Raw genomic sequence first — 26,069 nt, forward strand, 5'->3', positions numbered from 1 at the left:
ATACTGTCAAAAAAGTTTTAAAATTCAAAATGACTTGTAAAGCGATAAAACATTCGTTAAATATGAATTAGTAGATAATAAATGAATATAATAAATGTTTATTCAATAAAATTTATTTGTTTAATTAGTTTTAATTATTTAAAGAATGGTTTATGCTTATATATCCATTTTAAATTTAGGTGATGCCATATTGTGCCAAAATGGGATAAGTAATTTATTGTTTAAAGCATTTGTATTTGATTTTTATAACTTTCGCGTTTCATAATATGTTTTTTTAATTTGTTTTTTATCTTTTCTGCGTTTATATTAACTTTATCGTAACCAACGATCATTGACAATAACCACGCCACATTTTCATTTTTACAAACGTTGATTTATGGAATTTTTATACTTTACCTACACGTCATTATATTTATTAACTTAAAATACAATATTTAGTAAAAATCACGTCTTAGTTTTATTAATATAACAAATAATTAATAATTTGTACGTTCACGTTCTCGTAAATGTCACTGAACCACAAGGAAGTTGGATGCAGAAAACTTCAAATGTCAAAAAAGTTTTAAAATTCAAAATGAGTTTTGTGAAGCGGTAAAAAATTCGTTAAATATAAATTAGTAAATAACAAATGTTTAATTAGTTTTAAAATTTAACTTTTCAATTAGTTTTAATTATTTAAAGAAAAATGGTTATACTTATTTATCCATGGGCTTATCTACAGTAAATTTGGGTGATGCCATATTGTGCCAAAATGGGGTAAGCAATTTATTGTTTAAAACATTTATTGTGTATGATTTTTATATCATTTGCGTTTCATAATAATATATCTTGTATTTTGTTTTTTATCTTTTCAGCAATTTTTTTAAATTTCATGTAGTTTTGATAGTTTTTGTTATAGAAGGAATTTTAAATATAAATATTTATTGCAATAAGCCATTTTGTATCAACTGTCAAAAATATATAAATTTAAAAAAAACTAACAATAACTTAAATAAAACAGTTAAATATTACTTGAAAGTTCACTAGTTTAAAAAGTGTAATAATCTTGTTTATGACTTTTAAAGAAAACAGCAAGTAAATATCAGAAATCATAATATTCAATACTAAACCTTAATGAACAATTTCTAAATTAAAGCTAAATATAAAATACTTAAAACAAATTACAATCGACTTTTAACTAAAACTTAATTTATATTCGAGCAAAAATTATACACCTTTTGTAAAATTATCATTTTGGTGCTCAATCTTCTTTATGGATTTTGAATAAACATAAAATTTGTCATGCTTGGTGTTCGTTACAAATACAATCCATAAATATTGAATATAATTACAAATTTAACTTATAAAACCCTGAACATTTTTCTAATTTACACAAACAAAATATACATGTGTAAAAATATTTTACAGCTGACGCTGGATGTAACATGAAATTTCTTAAGACTAAATAATAGTCCAACTTTTATTCATTATGTAAACCTTGTGATCCTTCAGGAACGCACAGGAACATCCTAGCACAAAACAGATTGAACTCACTCGATAGCCTCAAAAGCCATTGAGGTTTATTTTGCCAAGCGATTAACACATAATAAACAGGGACTCCGGATATTATTATTCCAACACCGACAGCCACTTCTAAGGTTGACACGTAACAAGGTAGAGTTACTAGAAAGCCACAGATTATGAAGAATAGAACTGGAAGGACAATGTTGACCTAAAATGTAATTGATTGATTAAAAATCAGGGTTTTTGATATGCGTGTTATTTGAGTACCTTGATGGGTCGATGGGCTGTTGGGTCTTTATACCTCAACCACAATAATCCTGTCACGCTTAGCAAAATAAACAGGGATTCCACAAAACTTACATAGTTTATTAGCATGTAAACATCTTTTATCACAAGTAGAACCAATGTTATAATGCACTGAAAAAATATAATATATATATATATAAATAATATATATATATATATATATATATATATATATATATATATATATATTATTCAGTATTTCATTATTACCATGAATATCAATGATGGCACAGGAGTCAAACGTTTAACATCAATCAAAGCAATTGCCATTGGCAAGTGACCATTTCTTGCTCCAACAAAGAACAACCTAAAAATATTTGAGTCAAACATGGAATAACTATGATAAATTACTAATTATTACCTTGATGAAGCAAAAATGGCTCCATTAAGGCTTCCGAATGTGGAGCATGCAACAAAAAAAGGCATAAGCCATGAAGCCATTCCCAAAGTAACATCACCAAAGGTGACAGCCACAGCCGTGGATGATAAAATAGTATCTCGACTCAGTACTGCAAAATATGACATATTTGCCACCACGTAGATTATCGTCACTAATGGCATGGATATGCAAATTGCTCTTGGAAGATTTCTAATAAACATATACAAAAGGTTAGTTAAATTTTAATTGATGTATTAATTTTTGGTTCAATACTTACTTATAAGGATCCTTCAGTTCCTCGGTAACAAAATTCAAATAATTCCAACCCGAGTATGAAAATAAACCTGAATAAAATGCTAAAGCTATGAAACCTGGTTCTAATTGAGATCCTTCCATTGGATCTTTTAGATTTTCTGTATGGCCAGTAGCTAAAAATTTAAAAAAATGTATAAAATGGTAAGAATTTTTATATATTCGTCTTTATATTACCCAAGTGAACTATTCCGGCTATCACTATAACAATTAAAGCTAATATTTTGGTCCATGTAAAAATGTCCTGAACTCGTGTCACCCATTTTACATTAAAGCAGTTAATAGCAGTCAGCAGACCTAAAAAAATATTATCAATATTAATACTTAATAAAATTGCACTGTATTATCTGACTGAGTTATACAAAACATAAAAATTTACATTTTCTTTTATTAATAGTATTTTTTCTTACAAGTTATGACGGCTGCCAACAACCGGACCGCTACATAAGGGGGCACACAGTCCTTCCAAACCGGTTGCAGAACATTTTCCGCAAAAGTCAAGGCAGTTATGGCATTCCCCGTGGGGACCAAGACAAAAAGGGCCACCCACAAATACAGGAATGAAGGCAGGGCTCCGAAAGCGGCTCCGATGTACGCGTAGTCGCCCCCGGATTTCGGTATCATAGTACCTGGATACAAGGTAAGAGTTAAATATTATATAATAATTGTATAACATTAATTCATTCATGGTTTTAAATCATATGTTGCTAATTAAATGTTAATAGCCAAATTCATGTGACGCTAAAAATTACATCATAAAAATTAATACATTTTTACAATTATTTATTTAAATAATTAGAGTTGATCCATGAAATTAGCAGCAATGATCTAATGGATAAGATCTGCTAAGTGTTTTTAATATTAATTAAATAAATAATTATAAAATTATTTTTCAAAAAAAGCAATGTATATAATTAAGTAGCTACATTTTAAATATATTAATTGATTGATCTACTCATTTTAAAAAATTAAAAAAAAATATTGAAAATGTTTAAGGAAATCCTTGCCAATATGGATAACAAAATATATTTAAATATGTTACATTTTTTAAAATTCAACAGTAACAATATTTTAATAATTATTTATATATCATTTATTTATATTATTATATATAAGTAGATATAAATACATAATTAACTAGTTGTAAATGGCATTTTGCCTTAGAGCACAACTAGTGTGTAATTTTCAAAAAATCGAATTTTCAATTTTTCCACATTTCGATAGGTTATACCTTTAAAAATAACATACCAAAATTTTAAATCGATATCGTAAATAGTTTTTGAGTCACAGCCATTTAAATAGTATATAGTGCAACGATTGTTTTATCTTTAAACGCGTTTTTCTCGAAACAGCATTTTCCGAATTTGCTGCAGCGATTACTCAAAAACAAATGATCCGAACAATACCGATTTTTTTTATAATTATATATACATATATATTATAATTTTATATGATCTACCTGTCTACCTGTCCACCTGTCCACATATCTACCTTGCCTACCTGCCAACTTTTCTACTTTTCTACCTGTTTAAGAATGTTTTTTGAATCATTCAAATCGGTTTATCCGTGCTCTCAAAATCGTCGACGATGAATTGTTATCGTGTTTATTATTCTACCAGTTTATCTGTATCGATTTCTTTCGTTTTTTTTACCTTACAACCTGATTACCTGTATATTTGCCTACCTGACTACATGCCTACCTATATAACTACCAACTTGCTTACAAGTCTACTTTTTTTCATTTCTACTTTTGTACATGTTAACCTGTTTAATTGCCTACCTGTCTAACTTTCTAGTAATTTAGTAATTGTTCTATTTGTATAAGATTCAATAATGATTTGTAAAGATCATATTTGCCCAACAAAAGTCTAATTTGAAAATTTTTTTTCGGTATCTCCAAAACCGATGGACCTGTCTGCGCAAAAATCTAATCAATTTTTCATTTCGTCAACACAAGTAAAATATTTTTTTTATCATTCGAATTGGTCATTAAAAACTATCTTATTTTTTTTTTTGCTGTGTATTTCTAAAACGTGTGGAGCTGCCTTTGGCAAAATCTAATCAGTACGTCTCCCCGTCAATAGGAATCGAATTTTTTGACTCATTCAAATCCGTACGCCCAAAATCGTCGACGAAAATTTGTATCATACATACATACACATATTCATCAATTTTCTCTAAGGTATGCCAAAATGTTCAGAAAATTTGAAACGTCATTCATCAATTTTTTCTAAGGTAGGCAGAAACGTTTGAAAAGTAAAGATATGCAAACATTTTATTACAATTAAATAAAAAAATTCATGTGTCTTTAATAATACAATACTCATTGTCTGTTTTTGTAAATTTAATCCTATAAAAATCTTCAAAATCAGGTCAATTTATTTCCGTACTTTTATAAACTGATTTTCGTACATTGTATAAAGTGTGAATAGTTGTCATATAAATCGGACACGCGAAGACCATGTTGTTTTAAAAATATCTTAGAAACTTTATTTATAGAATAGGATTTATGGCATTATTTAATTTGCAGAATAACTACATACGAGTACAATGTAACAAATGGCCAGCAACACATGCTATTTTAAATCAATGAAACTAATTATATTCTACAACTTGGTTTTCAAAAAGAAAAATCTTATAAAAAACTTGTGTCTTTTTTTCCTTGTTTTAATTTTATGGCCAGGGCCTCCTTTTGGCCGCTCGTTCCTGGTCAATTATTCTCAATTGCCGGTCGGCTGTCAGTTTATTGTCCTGATCTAATAAAACAGATTGACACACAATAATATTATCGCACAATAGATAATCGCAATGGCAAATATTTAATTTGCAAAATTTTATGCACCATTATCCTTTTTACAAATTCACTCGTCCTATTGTAGTAATACAACTCATATAAAACAGCTCCTTAATCAAAGGTGTCAATGAAATCTTTATTAATAACAATTTGTTCGAGTATATAAATAAATACAGTTTTTATCTGTGTTTTATGAGATAATTTGTTTTTTATGTAGGAAGTACCCCGTGGACTTTAAACAAACAATATCTGAATATAAATAAACAATTTTATGGGGCTTATCTCATTTTAATAGCCATGTAGACAAGTCGTCTAGCCACCAGTTTTTATATTGCTAATTGTTATCAATACATTAATTTATTTATAAACTTCAATACATTTTATCACAAAAATATAAATAACTAGGTGTAAGTGGCATTATGCCTTGAAGCAAGTTGCATCTTGTTGACTTTATCAACAAGAATTATAATTAGCTATTTAGATAAAATGTTCATCTATTTGGAAAATAGAGAATTCGCTTTTATTAAAAACAATTTTCAAATGTTAGCTTTCAGACTTCTTTCCAGCAGATTTAGAATTTTTAAAAGCGATCCAAGATTGCGGGCTAAAACGTGGACACAAAATTTAACATTTTTCTGGTATTTACAAAGAAACGGCTTGGTCGATCGTTGCACACAGGCTTTTAAATTTTTAAAATTGGTCCAGCCGTTTTAGAGAAAACTTAGACAAAAGGTGAAAAATCGGCTCACATACATACACAAACAAACATTTTTCCCTAAATTCGATTCAGAATAACTGAAAACGTCAAGATAACATAATTTTAACAAATACCATTTTTTGGCCAAAACATAACACATTTAGCAAGGAAAACCACCGGGTTGCATTCCATAATAAGTCTTGAAAAAACATAACTTAATAACAATTTAAGGTCTGAATTATAATACATATAAAAATGTTATGTTTCCTATTACATAAATATTTTCCATTCAATTTATTAATGAGCAATTCCGAAATAACAATGGAATGTTTTGCTTATTTTGGACTCCATGTAAGTCTTAAAGATTCTCATCAGATAATCCAAACACACATTGTTCTATATATTTAATTTACAAATAGAACTGGAGGTAAAATTTGTAAAATTGAGAGAAAAATTCATTCAACAATCATACGATTTTAGATTCTTGATAAAATTTAAGGGCCGATTCTCGGATAAAATAGAAATGTTACGGGTCTATCTTCGTATGAGTTGGTAGTAATAAATTGTCAAAATGCTTTGTATTTGCTGTGCGATCAGACGTTTTACATATAAAACTTCACTTATGTGTAATCAATAAAGATGAACTTATGATAAAATTGTTATTTGTAGTGCAACTTTTTGACAGTTTGTCGCTACAAATTCATACGAAGATAGACCCATAACATATCTATATTATTGGAAAATTCTCTCCTGGATATTTAGAATCCAGAGAAGAGTTACAGTTTAGGAAAGAAAAATGAAAAACAAATCTTCTTTCTTATGTTTGCGTACCCAAACATTTCTTTCGATTGTTTTCCCGACGTTTTTCGTTATATTTAAACTATTTCGTTACTACTATTTGACAAGTTCATCGACTCATCTGATGTTTTTCTACTAATTCTGGACGCAGTCCAACTTTTTTTTATAGTCGCCTTTACAAACCACCTTGCAAAATCACAAGAATCCGTTTATAAATATTATGTTCAAACTATTTTAGTAAACCAGACATTTTCTAAAAACAATTTTCATGTTTCATGTTCATAATTTCTGAAACGTCAAACTAGTACCAACCTAATTCCGCGTAGCACAGGGCGCCAACCATCGACAGCACCCCCGAGAGCACCCAGACAATCAGCGCCTGTCCAACGGACCCGGAGTACATCAGGACCCCCTTAGGGCTCACGAAAATTCCCGATCCGACTATAATACCGACAATTATGGCTATTCCGTCCCATACTCCTAATTGTTTTTGCATTTTAACACCATTCTGTGAACTTGGTCCGCTGTCATCCTTCAGAGGTTGGCATTCCTTACTCGTACCCGCCGCGAAGTTGTCCTTGGACGAAGATGGTGCAAGTTGACGCGGAGGCTGAATTTCCGATGCCGACACTTTCGCCATTTTGTAATTGACTTTTGTAATTGTTAATTGACTTGTGAATTTAACATTAATTTGACTAAACTATATAGTAAGTGGTATCAAAAATATTTGGCTAATATTTGGAATGGTTTGGCTTGTGGAAAGTGTGTTTTCTTTGGTCTGCTTGTCAGATTTGGTCATTAATCTGTGGACAAAGGAAAGAAGGTATAGAAACAATAATAAACTATTTAAGTACAATACAATTCAATAGTAATAAATTTACGGTTTATAAATACTACTACTGCACAATTAAACATTATTTGAATAAATTTAAAAAAAAAATCAGTTTAATTCGCAAAATTTTTGACAAGTCCCATGTACTTTTTTGACTTTGTTATAGTTAATGTACTAACACTTAAATTTTATTTAGGAACCCTGTGTGAAACTATAATCTGATACAACCAATGGAAGTCGCAGATTAAAATGGAAATAATGAACTAAATAAAAAGTATGGAATTAATGGACTAAACAAAATAAAAAGTTCAAAAGGATAATTTACAATGTTCCATATATATTTCTATCTGGCCACCTCTGCTGATGGTAATAAAAGTCTATTTGCACAGTCATAAAATAAAAGGTAATTTTCGAATCCACGAGCTTTTCAAAAGCTGTACTTTGTGTGCCAAGTGATAATTTACAATCATTTGCACAATCCACAAATATTTGATATCGATTCAAATTATTATTAGAAATAGATTTTATTAGGAGATTCTAAACTCTTTCTGCATTTGCTTATAACCTGATAACATGCAAATAAATTAAAATAGAAACATACTTTTCCTTAGGGAAGTTAAAAATCATTAAAAATAAAAAAAAAGTAAAAATAAATGACAAAGAGTGGAAGTTACCAGAATTACTATAAAATAATACAATTTAGTTGAACAAAATAGAACAAAAAAACTACAAGAAAATACAGTAATATAAAATAGAGATGGGCTTATCATATCCGAAGCCGGATCGACTCCGAGTTGACTCCGCTTCAGGGAGGAGTTATATCCGGTTAACAACTCCACGACTCCGACAACTTTGAAACCGAAATACTTGACACAAATGTGTTCTATAGTGCGTTAAGGATTTGTCAAAACCCATTTAATTTTTTGAAATGAAAATTTATGAATAAAATAAAATTTAAAAAATATCAATAAAATAATTGTTCAAAAAAAATCACAAATAAATGTCAAGTTGTAATATTATTCGGTCGACCACATGATCGACAAAGTATTGTTATTTCAGGCTATGGAAAAACCAGATTAAATGTATTTTGTTGCGTGTATTTTTCGATATGTATATTCCTGATTGCAGTCATTCACGACCAAAGATTGTCGTGTTTAGAAATATGACCCCTTACTATTCAATAAATTATGCATTGGAACTATTCACACTTGATCACAATTTCATTGTTCTGTATCTTTGAAGTAATATTTTTGTATTTTCTGGAAAAAAACCGTATACCTAAAAGGTCATAAAACTGCCTGTGAGACGAGAAAGCGACAGCTTCCTTCCCAAAGCAAAAACGCAGTAACAGATTTAGTACCAGTTTAGGAAAGTCGGATATGACAAATCCGGTGAGACAACTCCACTCGGATTCACTCCGAGGGAGGAGTTGTATCGGAGTGATAACTCCGGAGTGAGTTACCCATCTCTAATATAAAAGTATATATAGTAAGTTTAAGTATATTTAAAAATAACAAAACAAAGTTATAAAACTAAATTTCTTTGTGGGTGAGTTCTTTTAAGTGTTTTTGAAATTTTAATAGCCAAAAGGTTTTGTCCTATAAAAAGCTTTTTTCTTATAAATGCACATTAAATAAGTATAAGATAAATTCAAAATAATTAACTGTAATCTTGCATATAATTTGCTGGTAATTTTATAAAACTTGCAAAATAGCAAGATAAGAATTTACATAAATTATGAGTATTTTATAAATTATAATTCTCATTTTTTTAAATCCATCATCAAGTTTCTATTGTAAAATATATTTTAAATAAATTTGGAAATTTACTGAAAGAGTTTAAAGTAAAAATTATTAATTTCAACACAATAGTTCAGTTTATAATATAAAGAATTATTAATGCAAAAAATTTAGAACACAGATAATTTTATAAATTATTAACCCCAATAATTTAAAAAGTGCACATTATAAGAAATATTTTGTACAAATTTTGTAAATTCTATCTATTGTCTATTGTGTTTAATTTACTAAATAGTGATAAATAAGTTTAAATTATAAAGAATATTTTGAACAAATTTAGTAAATTTTCTGATTGATATCTAATTTACCAAAAATAAGTGATGCAAAAAACAATTATATTTTTCAGTTTAAACTATATTAAATATAATCTTTCAAACATATTTGTTAAATTATCTGAATTATATGTAATTTGCTAAATATTTGAAAATGCAAAAAGAATTTTATAAATTATTATTATTAAATTTCTATTCTAGTCAATTTGAGCTATAAAGTGAAGAAATATTTAAACAATTTTGGTAAATTATTTTTATTGTAATTAATTTCCTGAACATTTAATAGAATGCAAAAAGAATTGAAAACATAGAGAATTTTATAAATTTAATATATATTAAATATCGATTATCATATTTAAACAAATTTGGTAAATGCAAAAAGAGTATAATCAGAATAATTATGAATCCCAATAAAAATAATATAAAGAACTTTTCAAGCATGTTTTGTAATTTACTAAATATTTAAAATAATGTTAAAATAATTGAAAGCATAAAAAATAATTATTATTATTATTAAAAAAACTGTTAATATGATTTTATGTAAATCGAGTAATTTTGATAATTTATTATTAATATTAAACATAAAATTTATATAATTTTCAAAATAAATTAGTAAAATATTTGCTTGAACTTTAATAGTTCAAATTAAACAATTAAATGAAATAATTTAACACACTTAATAAAAAGATAGAGTATTAACCCACTAAACCAGTTACGTAATATTACGTAATTTTTATGTAAGAAATATGTAATCTACATTACGTAATTAGATATTACGAAAGAATTACATAAATATTACGTAATTTTCTTGAAAAAAATATTACGTAAGATAAATGAAGATTTTATTTCATATATATTACATAAACTAGTGGGGCGCATGGCATCGTGCCGTTAGGCAAATTGTTGGAACTTCCCGTACTAATAATTATTTTGTTTTAAAAAGATTAACATTTTTGAAAAAATTTTACTTTGAAAAAATTAGATTTTTGAGAAACTATAAAATTTTGACAAAAAATTACCTTTTTTGAAAAAAAGACTTTTTAAAAAAAAATAATTGCTTTATATTGAAATATTTTGAAAATTCTAAACTTTTTTTCAAAGTAATCACTGCATTAACTGCATAGAGACGAAATAAAAATGGCTCGCAAATTTTCGGAACATTTCGTTTCATGAACGAAGCTGTCAACCAATGAACGGCGCTAAGTGACATAAGTACCGTTATGTCTGCAAGGAGACTGCCGTGCCGAGGCCGCCGGCCCTCCGCCGGCTGCGGCACGGCAAAGGTATGGGAATACGATTCGCCATGCGTTTTAAATTAAGTTTTGTGTTTTGTAGTGTGTTATCAATATTTTTAATTTGCTAATTAAATGTGAAAGTGATATTAAATATGTGAAGATATATGTTTATTATAAATGTATTCTAAAGCCTCTTAAATTACATGAATTACTTAAATCTTTACTCTAAAACGCTCCATTAACCTAAAAATTAATCGTGTGTGTTATTAATTTTTTTTTCTAATAATAATTAGATATATAAAGAACTTTGTTTCAAATGTAACGGTATTCATATTCTAAATACTATTTTATTGTTAATATAAATTCAGTGACAAATAACAGAATCACTTGGCCTTTTGAAAACCATTTGCTTTGTGTAAGTATATAAAAAATATATGTATCAAAAGTTAAATAGAAATTATTACCATGTTTTTTATTTCAGGTGAAAATCGAAAGCTAATAATTTATATCCGAGATGCATTTTTTCATCACAAATGGGCCATGAAATAGATATCGAGAATGCTTTTGTAGAGAAGACATCATAGACTTATACCACATTTAGTTTTAACAGAAGATACAGTTCCTAATTACATAATATTTTCCATGAAATAGTTAGTGAAAGAACTTATGAAGACTTTGTAAAGGATACTTCGATGATTTTTATTTTGAGTTTAATTTAAAATTAGCATTTCTCTTACTTATCATTTATCATATTGTATATTTTACCATTTGCCATTAAAAAATGTTGATCAATATGTCATATGTAATTACATTATTTTATAAAAATTGTGAATTATTATTTATTACTTTATGGATTTTCTAATGATAAAATTGTGAAAAAATAAACATGCCATATAAATGTGCTTTTTCTTTCATTTTTCAGATAGTGTATATATATATATATATATATATATATATATATATATATATATATATATATATGTATGTATGTATGTGTGTGTGTGTGTGAATATGTATGCATGTGTGTACATACATATATATTATATATATATATGTACATACTGTGTGTATACTCATTTCTATGTTCATGAATGTGTGTGTTCATATATACACATATGTGTGTATGTGTGTGTTCATATATACAGATATGCTGTGTATATTTATGTATGTGTGTAAAAAAGGACCCCTCCACGTCATTTTTTTTTCAAAAATTACGTAATTATTATGAAATATTTTCGTAATCCATATTACGTAATCCACATTACATAAAATAGGCGAAATTATGACATATATCTTACATTAATCTTACGTAAAAATGACATAAGTATGTCATTTTTTTGCGTAAAAATTACATAAATATTACGTATTTTGGCTTAGCGGGAAGTATCCTTTATAAAAAAAAATAACTCTTGAACAACTTATTATATTAATATTAATAAAATTAGAAAAGTTCCTTCTTCAAACTATTTATTTAACTTAATAAAAAATATGCATAATTTAATAAGGTTTTTTAATGAAAAAAATAAATAAACATACAAATCAGACAATCTAGTTCTGAATTTATTAGTATTAACTTTACATAATAATTTATATTAAATCAATAGTAATTAACATAATTATTTAAGCAGAGTGTTACTTTTAATAATTCACCCTTATTGTTAAATTGTATAAATAAATAAAGTACATATGAAATATTTATATGAATAAAAATAAAATACATCACGTACTAACCTTATAATTAATCCTAGTTTAACCTTAGTTTTACTCCTATAACCTAAAAATTCCAGCCCGACCGGCTTTTACACAAAACACCAAAAAAACATACAAAACACTACTTAAACACTTTCATCAACTAAAATCACACAAATTATCACTAATTAAATTAATCACTTTGTTGCAATTCATTATAAATTAATTAAAACCACCGACACAAAATTTTAAAATAATTTAATCCTGTCAAAAATATTTTTAATATCGATCAGAGTATTGTCCAGAAGAAATTTAGTAATCGAATGCTCATTTTTTGGCCGTTCATATTTTAATTTTGATATTTATTTGTAGATATTGAAATACACGTGGTTTTGAGTAAATAGTTTAACCTTACTTACTACTTGTGTCGGTGAGAAAATGCAAATAAAGAAACGAGGAGCCATATGGACGGATAACGGTGCCAGCAGAACGTGGTGGAGTCCTACTGACAAAGGCTCTCAAACTAAAAAATACTAAAAGATTGATAATCAATAAGTATTGGTAAATGAAATAAATTTTTTTGAAACATTATTGTACAACAAAAGAGCTTTTATTTGGTATTAACCAAGATAGAACTTTATTGTGAAAGCAAGGTGGCGGATGCAAAATGTTTATAAGAACCACTCATAATTTTGAGTTTTTTCTAAAGTAGCCTTATAATTTGCTATGTGTTTTTGTAATTTTATTCATCAATTACTCTTATTGCATAATTACTTTTGCAATTTATTGCCTATCTAATTAAATTTATGTTTATTGATTTATTATTTTTATAATTTATTTAATAACTGTCAAATATCAGGTCGCCATTTTGTTATTAAAAACAGTCACAATTTATGTTTGCCAACTGTTAGCCAAAAAAAAATTTGGCGCGACTTTAAAAATAAAATTGCGACAAATTACGATTAAATTAAAATAACTATCGTTTAAATTGTTTAAAATAAAATATTGTCAAGTATTAGTTATGACGGTTGCTTTAGCAAAAGAAATAATTGATAGAGAGAATGTTTATTAACACTTTATCTCTATAAAAACTATATTTTTAATTAGATGAAAAAAATGAAAAAGTTTTATGCATAATAATAATAACATATTATGCCTAAATTTTTAATAATAAGCAGTAAAAATTAATGTATTATTTTAGGTGAAAAACTCATCTTAAGTAAAAAAGTAAAAATAACGTTATTAAATTGTTATCAATTTGAATTATTGTCAAAATAATTCGTAAAATTTGGATACTAAACATTAAAATCACAGATAATACGAATACTATCACTATGTTTACCTAAATTTTACATAAATAATGACTTTTATATAAATAGTTACATGAATAATAAATTAAGAAAGTAATTAATTAATAAATATAATTACAAAAAAAAACACAGTTATAAGACTACTTTTTAAAAATAAAACTGAATTATAAGTAATTCTAATAAGCTGAAGAATAATTTAAAAATAATCTACATTTATACAAATAATGTTTAAATTAAACCTGCATAATATAATAAATTTTTAATAGTTTTAAAATAAAAATAACCCAATTATAAAAAATCATAAAATTTGCAGAACAATTAATAGGTTTACTGCCAATTCATATAAATATTTAGTTTATAAGAATTATTGATAATTCAGTATTTTTTAAGTAACTTCATAACTATATTTTTTTGTCATTTCATTTATTAATTAATTACTTATTATTTTAATTATTATTAACATAATTCAATTTTTGTATTTGAATTTATTTAACAACTGTCAAATATTAGGTCGCCATTTTGCTATTAGAAAAATGGCACAAAGTTTGCCAAAAAAAGGATTTTGGCACAAATTTAAAAATAAATAATACTAAATAACAATTTAATAAAGATAACATTTGTTTAAAATAAATTAATTATTAAAATAAATTTATCTAATATTTATTAGTTATTACAATTGCTTTAGCCATATTTAATAGTTCTATTAAAAGTAAACAAATGGCAAATAAAATTGCAGAACTATTATTATATTTATTATCAATTCGTACGAATATTTAGTGTGAATTACTGATAATTTAGTTTTTTTTTTCAAAGCAGCTTTATAGCTCTATGTGTTTTTTGCAATTTTTTTTTTTTGTAATTTAATTTATTACTTTTATACTTATTTAAAAACTGTCAAATATCGGGTCGCCATTTTGTTATTAGCAAAAAAGTCACGACTTCATGTTTGCCAACATTTTTCCAAAGTTTTGGCACGAATTTAAAATTAAATAATACTAATTAATTTGCAACAAACTACAATTAGATTAGACTACCTAAGTTTGTAATTTATTACTATTTATGAAATTTAGTACTATTTCTAATTCTTTCCTTACCTTTCAGGATTCCATTTCCCCAAATGTTGAGAATCCTCGCCCGTATTTGCATGTAAAGGTAATCACGCCGCATCGCTCTGTCCCTGTCGCACCGCAAAAGTTATACGGCGATCAGGATACGTCGGAGCGAGAGGGAGGATGTCCACTTAAACTCTCAATTTCCGTTCTTCAGTTATCCCCTCGATGGTAAATTATTATTGTTTAGTATTTCGCAAGGATGGGAAGATACTTAATACCGGCATGATATCATAAATTGGAATATACTGGAGGAATTCCTTAGATAATAATAATAATTTGAGGAATAAAGGATAAGAGGCAAGAGTCTCGGGTATCACGTTGCAGAATGATGCAATTTTTGGAAAAGTTTCATTGAAAAGAAACATAATATGATTTATCTCAAGTAACTGGTTTAAGACTTGGATAATCATTTCCAAATACAATAATTATCTAGTGGTGTATAGCATCGTGCCTTAAGGTAAATTGCTGGTACTTCCCGTACCGTAATGGAATATTCGAGAAATTTGAAACGTTTTCAAATATATTATTACAAATACTGTAACTTTCATTATTTTTGCTATCTTGTTATATCTGAGCAAATCAAATGTAAATCATAAATCAACTTATCTCCAGAACATTAACAATCGTCATTTCATTTCGAATTCAATTTCAAAAAAAATAGTTGCCTTAATTTGCTCAAAATTGAAAAAGTGCTCCTGTATAGTCACAGTCCAAACGCATTTGCAAATAATTCTGTGCGACATTTTCACTTATACTATGCTTAGCTTGGCGGCATTTTCACATTTTTCAACAGTTTTCACAAATTTAAAAAAGTTCTCCATACATAAACAGTCTAAATGCACTCGGGTAAACATTTGTACCAGAGTGGCGCTTAGACTGTGCTTAGCCTGGGTAATTTTTTGAATTTTTAATCCAAAATTCCAAAAATATTTTATGGAAAATAAAAAAAGATGTAATATTTTTTTTATCCTCAAAAGCAATTGTTTTGTCAATACAAGCAGAAAGTTCTTAGAATCATTCAAATCGGATGCTCCGTTCTCTCAAAAACTGCCATTTTTGCACATTTAACTCTGTATCTTCGAAATGGCGGGACATGTCTTTGCCAAAAACTAATCACCTTTTCTCCGAATCATTACAAATTGAATGTTTTTTAGATATATATTTTTATATGTTTAATTATTTATAAATCTATTAATTTTAGATTATTGGATTTCATTGATTTTTGAATTCAAAGATAGAGTTAAGAAAAAAGTTTATGTAAAAATTCCAATAAGGATGATATGGATAAGAAGCAGGATGCAAAATGATGCAATTCTTTGAAATATTTTTAAAAAAAAAAACAGGATCATCCAGGAACTGGTTTAGTTTTTAAAGGAAAAATCTTGCTGTAAGTATATAGAATTTATGCAAAGAATTATGTTTCTCTACTAACAAGCTGAAAACTTCATTCACTCATATATAGAAATGACAAAGATTTTATTTTAGTTGGTTAATTAAATTTAACTTAAACACTTTAAATAATTATTTCCAAAAATCAAATAAAAGCTATAAAATAAATATAAATAATAATTATTATGATTGCAAGTCGTTACTATAGATATTGACTCATCTTTGAATAGAAATATGAATTTTATGAATTTATTAATTTTAGATTACAGGATTTCCACTGATTTTTATTTCTAAGTTCAAATAAACTTCATGTAGTTAAAATTGGAAGGAATGCAGAAATAAATCTTTGAAAATTCAAATTTAAGGTGTAACATCGAATAAGATAAAAGAAAGTATAGTCAGGCTGCAGAATGATGCAAGTTTTAGATATCGATAAAAAAACGAAACAAATTGAAATTGAAATATAGAGAAAGAATTTCTTAGGAACTTTGGGAATGTTTCATTGAAAGAAACAGGAATTTTTATGAACAGGGATTTAGACATGCAAAAATTAATTTTTTTGTATAAAAGAACACGCTTAAAGACTTATTCATTTTCATATTATAGCAAGTTTATATTTCAGAACTCTCAATCAAACAATTTAGGTAATAATTTCTGAGAACAAAGCAAAGAAGTATATATTTTGCAAGATAGCAATATATTGCACATACTGTAACTCCTTGGAATATAAATCTGAATTTTATGAATTTATTATTTTAGATTACTGGATTTTTATTCATTTTTATTGCCAAGTTCAATTAACTCATAGTGTGATAAATTGGAAAAAATAGGAAAATATTTTCTTACATAATGATAATTTGAGAAATAAATAAGAATGAGACAGGAATAAGGTTGCTGAATAATGCAATTTTTGGAAATGTTTAACAGGATTTTTTAAAAACTGTTATGAATTTGTTGCTGTTAAAGAATTTTGAACTGGAAGAAATCAGAGAATGTATCTGGATATAGAATTTATGCAAAAAATGATTTCTAGAGAAAAATGATATAGAGACGACAAAGGTAAATTCTTCTTTTATCTATGGGTAAACTTCAATTTAATCAAAAATGTTGAAAAGCCATATTCTAAAATAAAATATAGCTATAGAATAAATTTAAACAAACATATAATAATTGTTAACACTTTTTATAGACATTTTTTAAATACGAATGTGATTTTCATAAAATTTTTGATTTTAGATGACTGGAATGCAGTTATTTTTAATTTACAACTTAAATTAAATCATGGGATTAAATAGCCTGAATAACTTAAGGATTGTTAGTTTTTTATGGATAAACATGAATTATAGAGCCTTACAAAAACTTTTAAAGACGTAAGTAGCCTTATTGTAAGATATTAAATCTTTGATAAGAGACTCTATATAATTATTTGAACTTAACGTTTAGATTTGGCGCGCATATGTGTTCCACATTTACATATTTTATATATGTCATCAGATGTTGATATACCAAGAAATGATACTATAAACAAGTTTTAATGCTGATTGTACGGAAAATATAAATAAATTATTGTTTATATTTAGTTCTTATTTTTGCAAAATTTGAAAATAAGCAAAATGTAGAGAGAGATGAAGCTAGAGCCACACGTCGCCAACATTCCACACTAAAAATTCTCTACATTTTTCTAAACCGTGCGGTTCGCAACGTCGCTCACTGTTTTCTTTTTTGACAATCAGATTAAAAAGTTTACATACGCATTAAAAATATATATTTAAAGAAACAATAATGAACGACAATGCTCGTTCTCTACATCGACAACCTTGTGACAAGTACAAATAGTCATTATCAATTAATTATTCCACGCGTCAATTCCACTAATTCAATTTAACCTCAATCTGTGATAAAAATTCCAAGATGAATTTAAACGGAATTAAAATAAACCGTTGCGGTTTATTAGTGATTTTTGTAATAGCTGTTATGTTACTCTATTACGCTAATTTATCAAGTGATGGTGGAAATGGAAAATCTAATTTAACTAATATTCGACAGTTGATTATTGGTTCCGTTGAAGCCGCAGTTAATGGTGGAAAGGAAGTTGTTCTGATTTCGGAGACTAAAAATTTGGATTTGAAGAGCAAAGGGAAGACTAGAGAAGGCGCTAATGATCCTGTGACTAATGCAGATTTGAGATCACATTGTGTGATGTATTATGGTTTGAATAAAATGTTTCCCAATATAAAGATTATTTCGGAAGAGAAGGTTTCGGAGGCTGAATGTCCAGTGAAGAAGCCTCTGGAGTTGGACTCTACCTTGTTGCATAGTGATGTACATAAATTGCTTGATGAGAATGTTAATACGGAGGATATCACTGTTTGGATTGATCCTTTGGATGCTACACAAGAATTCACAGGTAAGAATATTTTCTATCTATTATCTCTATAAACATATAATAAAGATTCAAAGCTTTGAAAACCAAAAAAATTAAGCTATCTTAGTTTTTTTATAGAATTTTCCAGTGATGAAAATTACAAAAAAAATACAGGAAAGCCAGTATGAAACTGTAGGATAAACATTATATTTATATTGATTTATAAAATCCAAAAGTGCTCACAATCAAAGCATGTACTTTACATTAATTTGTTATAGAGTCTTTGATAATTCATATTGTTAATATAAGTTTATTAATTTTAATATTTAATAATCAACAAATTTCTTTGACTTGTTCAAATTTTATAACATCAAGAACTGAATCTAAATTAATCTAGAATAAGATTAGAATAAAATGTATTTTTATATAAGAAACTAAACTAATTAAAATAAATTTTTATATAAACTACTATAAATATAATGCTTGCTTAAGGGCTCTATTGGCTCAATAATTAAACCGAATTTTACTTAACTTTTATGGCTTATTATTATGATATTTATTAATAATAATACTAATATAATTATCAATTTTTCAGAAAGCCTATACCATTACGTGACGACAATGGTGTGTGTGGCAGTGAGAGGAAAACCGATTGTTGGAATTATACATTTCCCGTTTACACAAAAGACTTATTGGGCTTGGATTGGGAACACAGCCTCCGACAGTTTACTGGATATTAAAAATGTAAGAATTGATAACAATCAGTACTTTTAATTGGATTCACGTTAGATCCTTTATATAAATTGTAAATGAAAAGTGTTTAATGCATTGCCTCAATTTACAAAAACCTTTTTAAATACACATTTGTAAAATGTTATTGGTAATTATCAATTAAACAGCTTTTTGCTCTGAGATATACTTTAAAGCAATTTATATATGTACATAGTTGGTTATAAAAATTACAATTAGTAATTAGTTTAGTTATTTGATGCGATTTATTAGATATTCTGCAAAAGTAATAGTTGTAACTTTTATGTAAAGCTCTTCAAATAGTTCATGTCTAAAATAGGGGAAAATAGTGGAAGGAGCAACACTTTTAATGATAATTAATTTTAAATTTGATGAAGAGTAATTAAGAAACTTTAACCTCAAAAGTTGAACAAATGTAACTCAATGGTTCAAAAAAATGAATGATTATTATTTATAAATAGAAGAAGAAATTCTAGAAATCTTGGAATAATTAGTAGAAACAAATGTTTTTGAGGAAAAATCTCGATTTTTAAATGAGCTTGTATGTTATGCACTATATGGTAAAAAATATTGTAGAGAAAAAGCTTGATTCTTTAAAGACCTAGGAATAAACCTTTCTAATTTGATATATATATATATATATATATATATATATATATTTTAATTTCTAATTTTAGAAACCGGTAACAGAAAAGACTGAAAATGCAGCTCCTACATTCATTGTATCGAGATCACATGCTGGAGGTGTCAGTAATATTACAAAGACTGCATTTGGAGCCCAAACCAAAGTTATACCGGCTGGTGGAGCAGGTAATAAGAATTAATCGTAATTTATTTATGTATTCATAGAAAATAATAATAGAAAAATACATTAATAGAAAATCAATATGAGAATCTTATAAAACTTTTGCAGATGCACTTAATGGAATTTGATTTTTATTTATTGGTAGAGAAACTAAATGAATATAAATAATTTAATTTATTTTTGTTATTATTCATATTTAATTTAATTATTTACATTCTGCATCAAAACGTATTGATATTTTTATCATAATAGTATATTTAAAAATAATTATTGTTATCTTAATGATAATGATATTTATAATTAATGTATGTTCAAATATTTATTAATCGAATTGATAATAAAATATTTCTTGACAGTCGCATTTCCAATACATTAATGATATCAATATGTTAAATAGTTAGTTTAATTAATTAAATAATTCTCATTACAATTTCAATTATTTTAGGTTATAAAGCTATCCAAGTTGCCCAAGGCAACGCAACAGTCTACATCCACACCACGGTGATCAAAAAATGGGATATTTGTGCAGGCAATGCAATTCTGAATTACCTCGATGGAGACATGACAACTTTAGTTGGTGATAAAATAGACTATTCATCCACTTCTAATCCAAAGAACGAAGGAGGCTTATTGGCAGCTTTGAAAGATCATAAAATGTATGTGGAACAACTCAAGAGTCGGTTTAAATAAGGTAAGACGTTTTATAAATAGAAAAAGACTTGCTCAAGGAGTAAAATAGTGGTGAGTTGGAATAGTTGCACCAAAAAATTATAATTAGATTATGATAAATCTTTGTCAATTGATTTTTGATAGTTATGTGATTCTTCAGATAAATTTATTTTGGTACAAAAATATGAATAAAATTAGTATAGAATAGATAATTTTGTTAAGTAAATTGATATAGTTTTGGGAGAATACGATTTCTTAATAAGAATTTCAATTGGGCTTGGTTAAAACATGTCAATTATTTTTTAATACAAATAGATCGATAGAATATAATGTTTACTACAAGTAGAACATGGTAGAACATGAACCAATTCTTATTAAAGTGTATTAGCAAATAATAAAATTGATCTCTGCAAATTTATTATCTATTTATCATATGTATATTTATTTGACACTTAATAATGAATACAAAAGCCGCACATACAAGATGTATGTCCTTTGATAAATTTGTACAAAATTAAATTATTTATACATGTTAGGAACTAAATATTAATTTGCCCTAAGCCAAATGCCACTTACACCTTCATTATATATTAGTAAACTATTATTGTAATAATTTTAAATGCAATATTATATTTTAGTACTTACATTACATCCTGACAGCTTGTTAACAAATCAATGTCATGATAAACTTGATTCAAATCCTGTTATTATAGATAGTTCCTGTTATTATATATAGTTTCTGATAATATTTACTTTAAATTCAATATATATATAACTAAAGTACAATATTAATTTAATAATTTTAATAACATCATGTCCTTTCACATGACAGGACAACACTAGTATTAATTTTACATGTTGTGCAATAATTTTTATATATATAAAAATGTGCTCCAGGGGAGGGGGTATTTAACCTTACAATTCCTATTTTGAAATCGTATTTCTAATTTTATATATATATATATATATATATATATATATATATATATATATATATATATATATATATATGAATTACAGTTTATGTATGGAATGTAAACTAGATATAAACAAGTTTGTAATATAGATCAGTTTGTGTACAAATATATTTTATATTATATATAATAAAACTATATTTTATTTATATTTAACTCTCATAAGATTTTTTCATAAGAGTGTTTATGTTTTTTTTTTATTATCTCTAATTATTTTTTATTGTCTTTTTTAATTACCTCTTATCATTACTATATATTATTGGTATTGTTATATTATTTTATGCGTGAACAACTACTCATGGATTTTTGAAGTTTATTTCAATTCTTACATTCTAATTTCACTATCTATTATCCATGAAAACCGTGGATTTATTTACGAATATTTACAACTGTTTAAAAATCCCGCCGTATTTTCAATAAGTGTAGCGCATGCAGCGCCTCTATGCAAAATTGCTCCCAAATCGTGAGGAACTACGTAGTGACTACCGGGTTCATATGGTTCTGTGTTAGATGACGTCACCGTCGTCGAACGATTGACAGTTGTTCAATTTATACAAAATTATATATATACTAGCTGGCCCCGTTTGTATGAGAATTGGATATATAAATGTATATATTGATTTATACATGATTATATATATACTACCTAGCTTAATTTGTATGGGAATTGGATTTATAAATGTATATATCGATTTATACATGATTATATATATATATACTGGCTGCTCTAGTTTGTATGGGAAATGGATATATAAATGTATATATCGATTTATACATGATTATATATATACTAGCTGCTCTAGTTTTTATGGGAAATGGATATATAAATGTATATATCGATTTATACATGATTATATATATACTAGCTGCCCTAGTTTCTATGGGAATTGGATATATAAATGTATATATCGATTTATACATGATTATATATATACTGGCTGCTCTAGTTTGTATGGGAAATGGATATATAAATGTATATATCGATTTATACATGATTATATATATACTAGCTGCTTTAGTTTGTATGAAAATTGGATATATAAATGTATATATTGATATGACTTCTAAGCAGAGACCATAATTATATATAATAGGGTATCAAGAAATCCAATAAGATTCCTATGTTCCTAAAGCGATTGCTTGCAGCGCCTCTATGTAAAATTGTTCCCAGTTCGTGAGGAACTACGTAGTGACTACCGGGTTCATATGGTTCTGTGTTAGATGGCGCCACCGTCGCCGAACGTTTGACAGTTCATCAACGACAAGGGAAATATACAAACGGCGTATATATAAATTTGAATATGATATCAAGTTAAATCCATGGATTACTTTCCACGGATTTATATACTGATTTATACATGATTATATATGGCTTAGCTAATCCACTGGTTATTTTATAATTAATTAAATAAATTCCGGAGGTGGGTCACGGTCGTCATGGTCGTCACGCTCCGTGACAATAATTATAATGTCACATTTGAGTCATAATAATCTTTTAGAAGATCATCAACGTGTATGTGTGTTTCTGTTCCATTGTCCAAATTTAAGAATTGCGTCATTCGCGAATTAGCATATTAAAAAGGCGCGAACGTTATCATATTATTGTAACAGACTGAAATAGAATAAATAAAGCAATATATATATATATATATATATATATATATATATATAAATATTCAATACATGACAAGCGTACAGAAGTTTAAATATTTTTTATTCAAATATAAATAAGAAAACAAAACTAACATTAAATTATGTCAAGACATTTTATCAAGTGATCAAAGTGAAAACCATAATGCAAAAATTGATTTTTGTGCATAATTATTATTCTAAAGGCACAATCTTCACAAAATGTATATATACAGTAGAACTCTCTTAAGACAATTATGCTTAATACGATTTCTCCCACGTTAAAACATATAATACTCATATCTCATTCAAGAAATTGTCTTAACGAGGTTTTTCTGCATATATATAAATACTTTTATGTTTAATAATATTAATATTTGTACTTTTAATTTACATTGCACACAATATTTTGATTCAATTAGAATAAATTAATTTTGAAAATCTATTTTTTACTTAATACTGGGCTTAAATATATAAATATATACTTAAATCTTAATGAGTATTCAACTGTTATAATAAATATATATATATATATATATATATATATATTTGTGTATATTTTATAAATAATGTATATATATAATAAATATAAATAACATTACAAAGTGATATAAATATTATATTAAAAAGTTTTGTGTCTTGTTTACTAATTAGAAATTATCATCTAATTAAGTAATAATATTGCAAGATATAAAAAAAGCCATCATGCCACAAGCTATTTAAATTATCAAACACTTCATATATAAATTAATATTAAAACTAGGATTAAATAAATTATTAACTACATAATTGATGAAAAGTATTCGTATGAATATTATTTATATAAATGCATGATATACGATTTGGTCAAAGACTTAATTTGATATATTATATATATATATATATTGATATGTTATATATATATATATATATATATATATTTATTATATTCAATTATTATATTCTTGATACAAAAAATATTCTAAATAAGTCCATGACCAAATGGTACAAGATTTAATAATAAAAACATAAAATCTTTGGGCAAAATGTTTGTGATTAAATTAATTATGATTAAAACTTAAATAAATATTAGAGACTTATATCATCGTCTAGTCTAATACATTCGATTAGGTTTCAAATACTTATAAATGATTAATTAATTTCATGATTGTTGGATAAATGAATAGGTTAAATTATTTGATCACACACGCAAAAGATTTGTTAATAAAAGTAGATAAGATGATTTAGCTTGATGATTACTTGCATGATGAGCACAAACCATTAATATGTATCATAATAAATATAATTATATTCTCCCTTGCAATTCACAATTACTCTATATCTGTACACACACTGTGAATACTATTAAACAACTCTAAAGTCAACAAATTAATCTTAACATCCAAATTCAACATATCGAGAGCCTCTCAAAATCCCTCTCTTTGGCTGTACACGATACATTGCACTGAATCTGTCCATTCTCCTTCGACTCCTCCTGGTTGTTTTTCATGTTCTCCTGCATCTTTGCCTTGGCCAAAGCCAACCTTTGCTTGGCTGCACTTCGAAGATGATCAAAATTTTTACCTTTGGCTGCATCGGTTTTATCAACACCATTCTTAAGCTTCTCAACTTTCTTCGGAGGAGTCTCTATAGTCTTGGTTTCCAATGGAGCCCAGCTTGTTGATTTACGTTTCTGGATATTCTCAAACCTTTCATCAACTTCACTGATTTCCAGGCTGATCAGGTCCCAGAAGCCCTGGAGGTCTCCTGCTTTGATGGGGCGCTCTCCTGATTGACCACGACGGAGATCGTCCACCAGGCGCCTGAATTGGGGCAACTTGCTCTTGAGTAAGAGATTTGTTTTACCTAGAAAAGGAACAATGTGATAACAGAGAAGATTTTACAATACTAGACGACTATTTGCCCCAATTTGATCTTCTCCAGAGTGCATATTTTATATTTCAAAGACCGTTAAATATGTATTTTCTACGTGAGACTATTCAAATGTCCATTAGTAGTGGACTGGACGGCATTCTTTAATTAATTCAACGTGTAATACGCGATTGGAATTAATTAAACCATTTATTACCACAATAATAAGTTTTGCGGCCACGAACAAGATGAACTGTTAGCGAAAAATAACAGTAACTGCATTTATTGTCCGTAAATATTTGCAGATACATAATTATATATATATATATATATATATATATATATACAAAATGTGTTGGTAAACGCATAACTCAACAACGCCTGAACCAATTTGGCCCATTATTTTTTTAAAATGTTCGTGGAAGTCCAAGGATTGCTCTTACGGCGAGAAAAAATCGAATAATCGCCGGGAAAACCCTAAAAACAGCCCTTTTCCTTTACTCATACAAACGTTTTCTAACTAAAATCAATAGTAGAATCAATTTGAGCTTTATTGCTATTATATAAAGTTCATATTAAATTGCATGCACTCACTGTAT

General features: G+C 26.9%; 2 protein-coding genes across 2 annotated transcripts; one reads left to right on the forward strand and one right to left on the reverse strand.

Annotated features, from left to right (window-relative positions):
- Positions 1-1,244: 1,244 nt before the first annotated feature.
- Positions 1,245-21,704, reverse strand: LOC113365780 (Y+L amino acid transporter 2; the record flags this gene model as incomplete). Its single annotated transcript, XM_026607322.1, is given in 9 exon segments — positions 1,245-1,711; positions 1,771-1,920; positions 2,020-2,116; positions 2,171-2,398; positions 2,466-2,616; positions 2,678-2,797; positions 2,911-3,129; positions 7,102-7,592; positions 21,662-21,704. Coding segments are annotated over 8 exon segments (1,545 nt in total). The 3' UTR covers positions 1,245-1,459.
- LOC113365781 (putative inositol monophosphatase 3) lies at positions 18,333-21,085 on the forward strand. The gene is made up of 4 exons (XM_026607323.1): positions 18,333-18,834; positions 19,388-19,536; positions 20,220-20,352; positions 20,793-21,085. The coding sequence occupies exons 1-4, from the start codon at positions 18,339-18,341 to the stop codon at positions 21,035-21,037; spliced, it is 1,023 nt and encodes a 340-aa protein (XP_026463108.1). The 5' UTR covers positions 18,333-18,338; the 3' UTR covers positions 21,038-21,085.
- Positions 21,705-26,069: the final 4,365 nt, after the last annotated feature.

This window comes from Ctenocephalides felis, unplaced genomic scaffold (genome assembly GCF_003426905.1).
Source record: "Ctenocephalides felis isolate EL2017-DRISC unplaced genomic scaffold, ASM342690v1 CF-g0.4_SCAFFOLD_01170, whole genome shotgun sequence".
Lineage (NCBI taxonomy): Eukaryota > Metazoa > Arthropoda > Insecta > Siphonaptera > Pulicidae > Ctenocephalides > Ctenocephalides felis.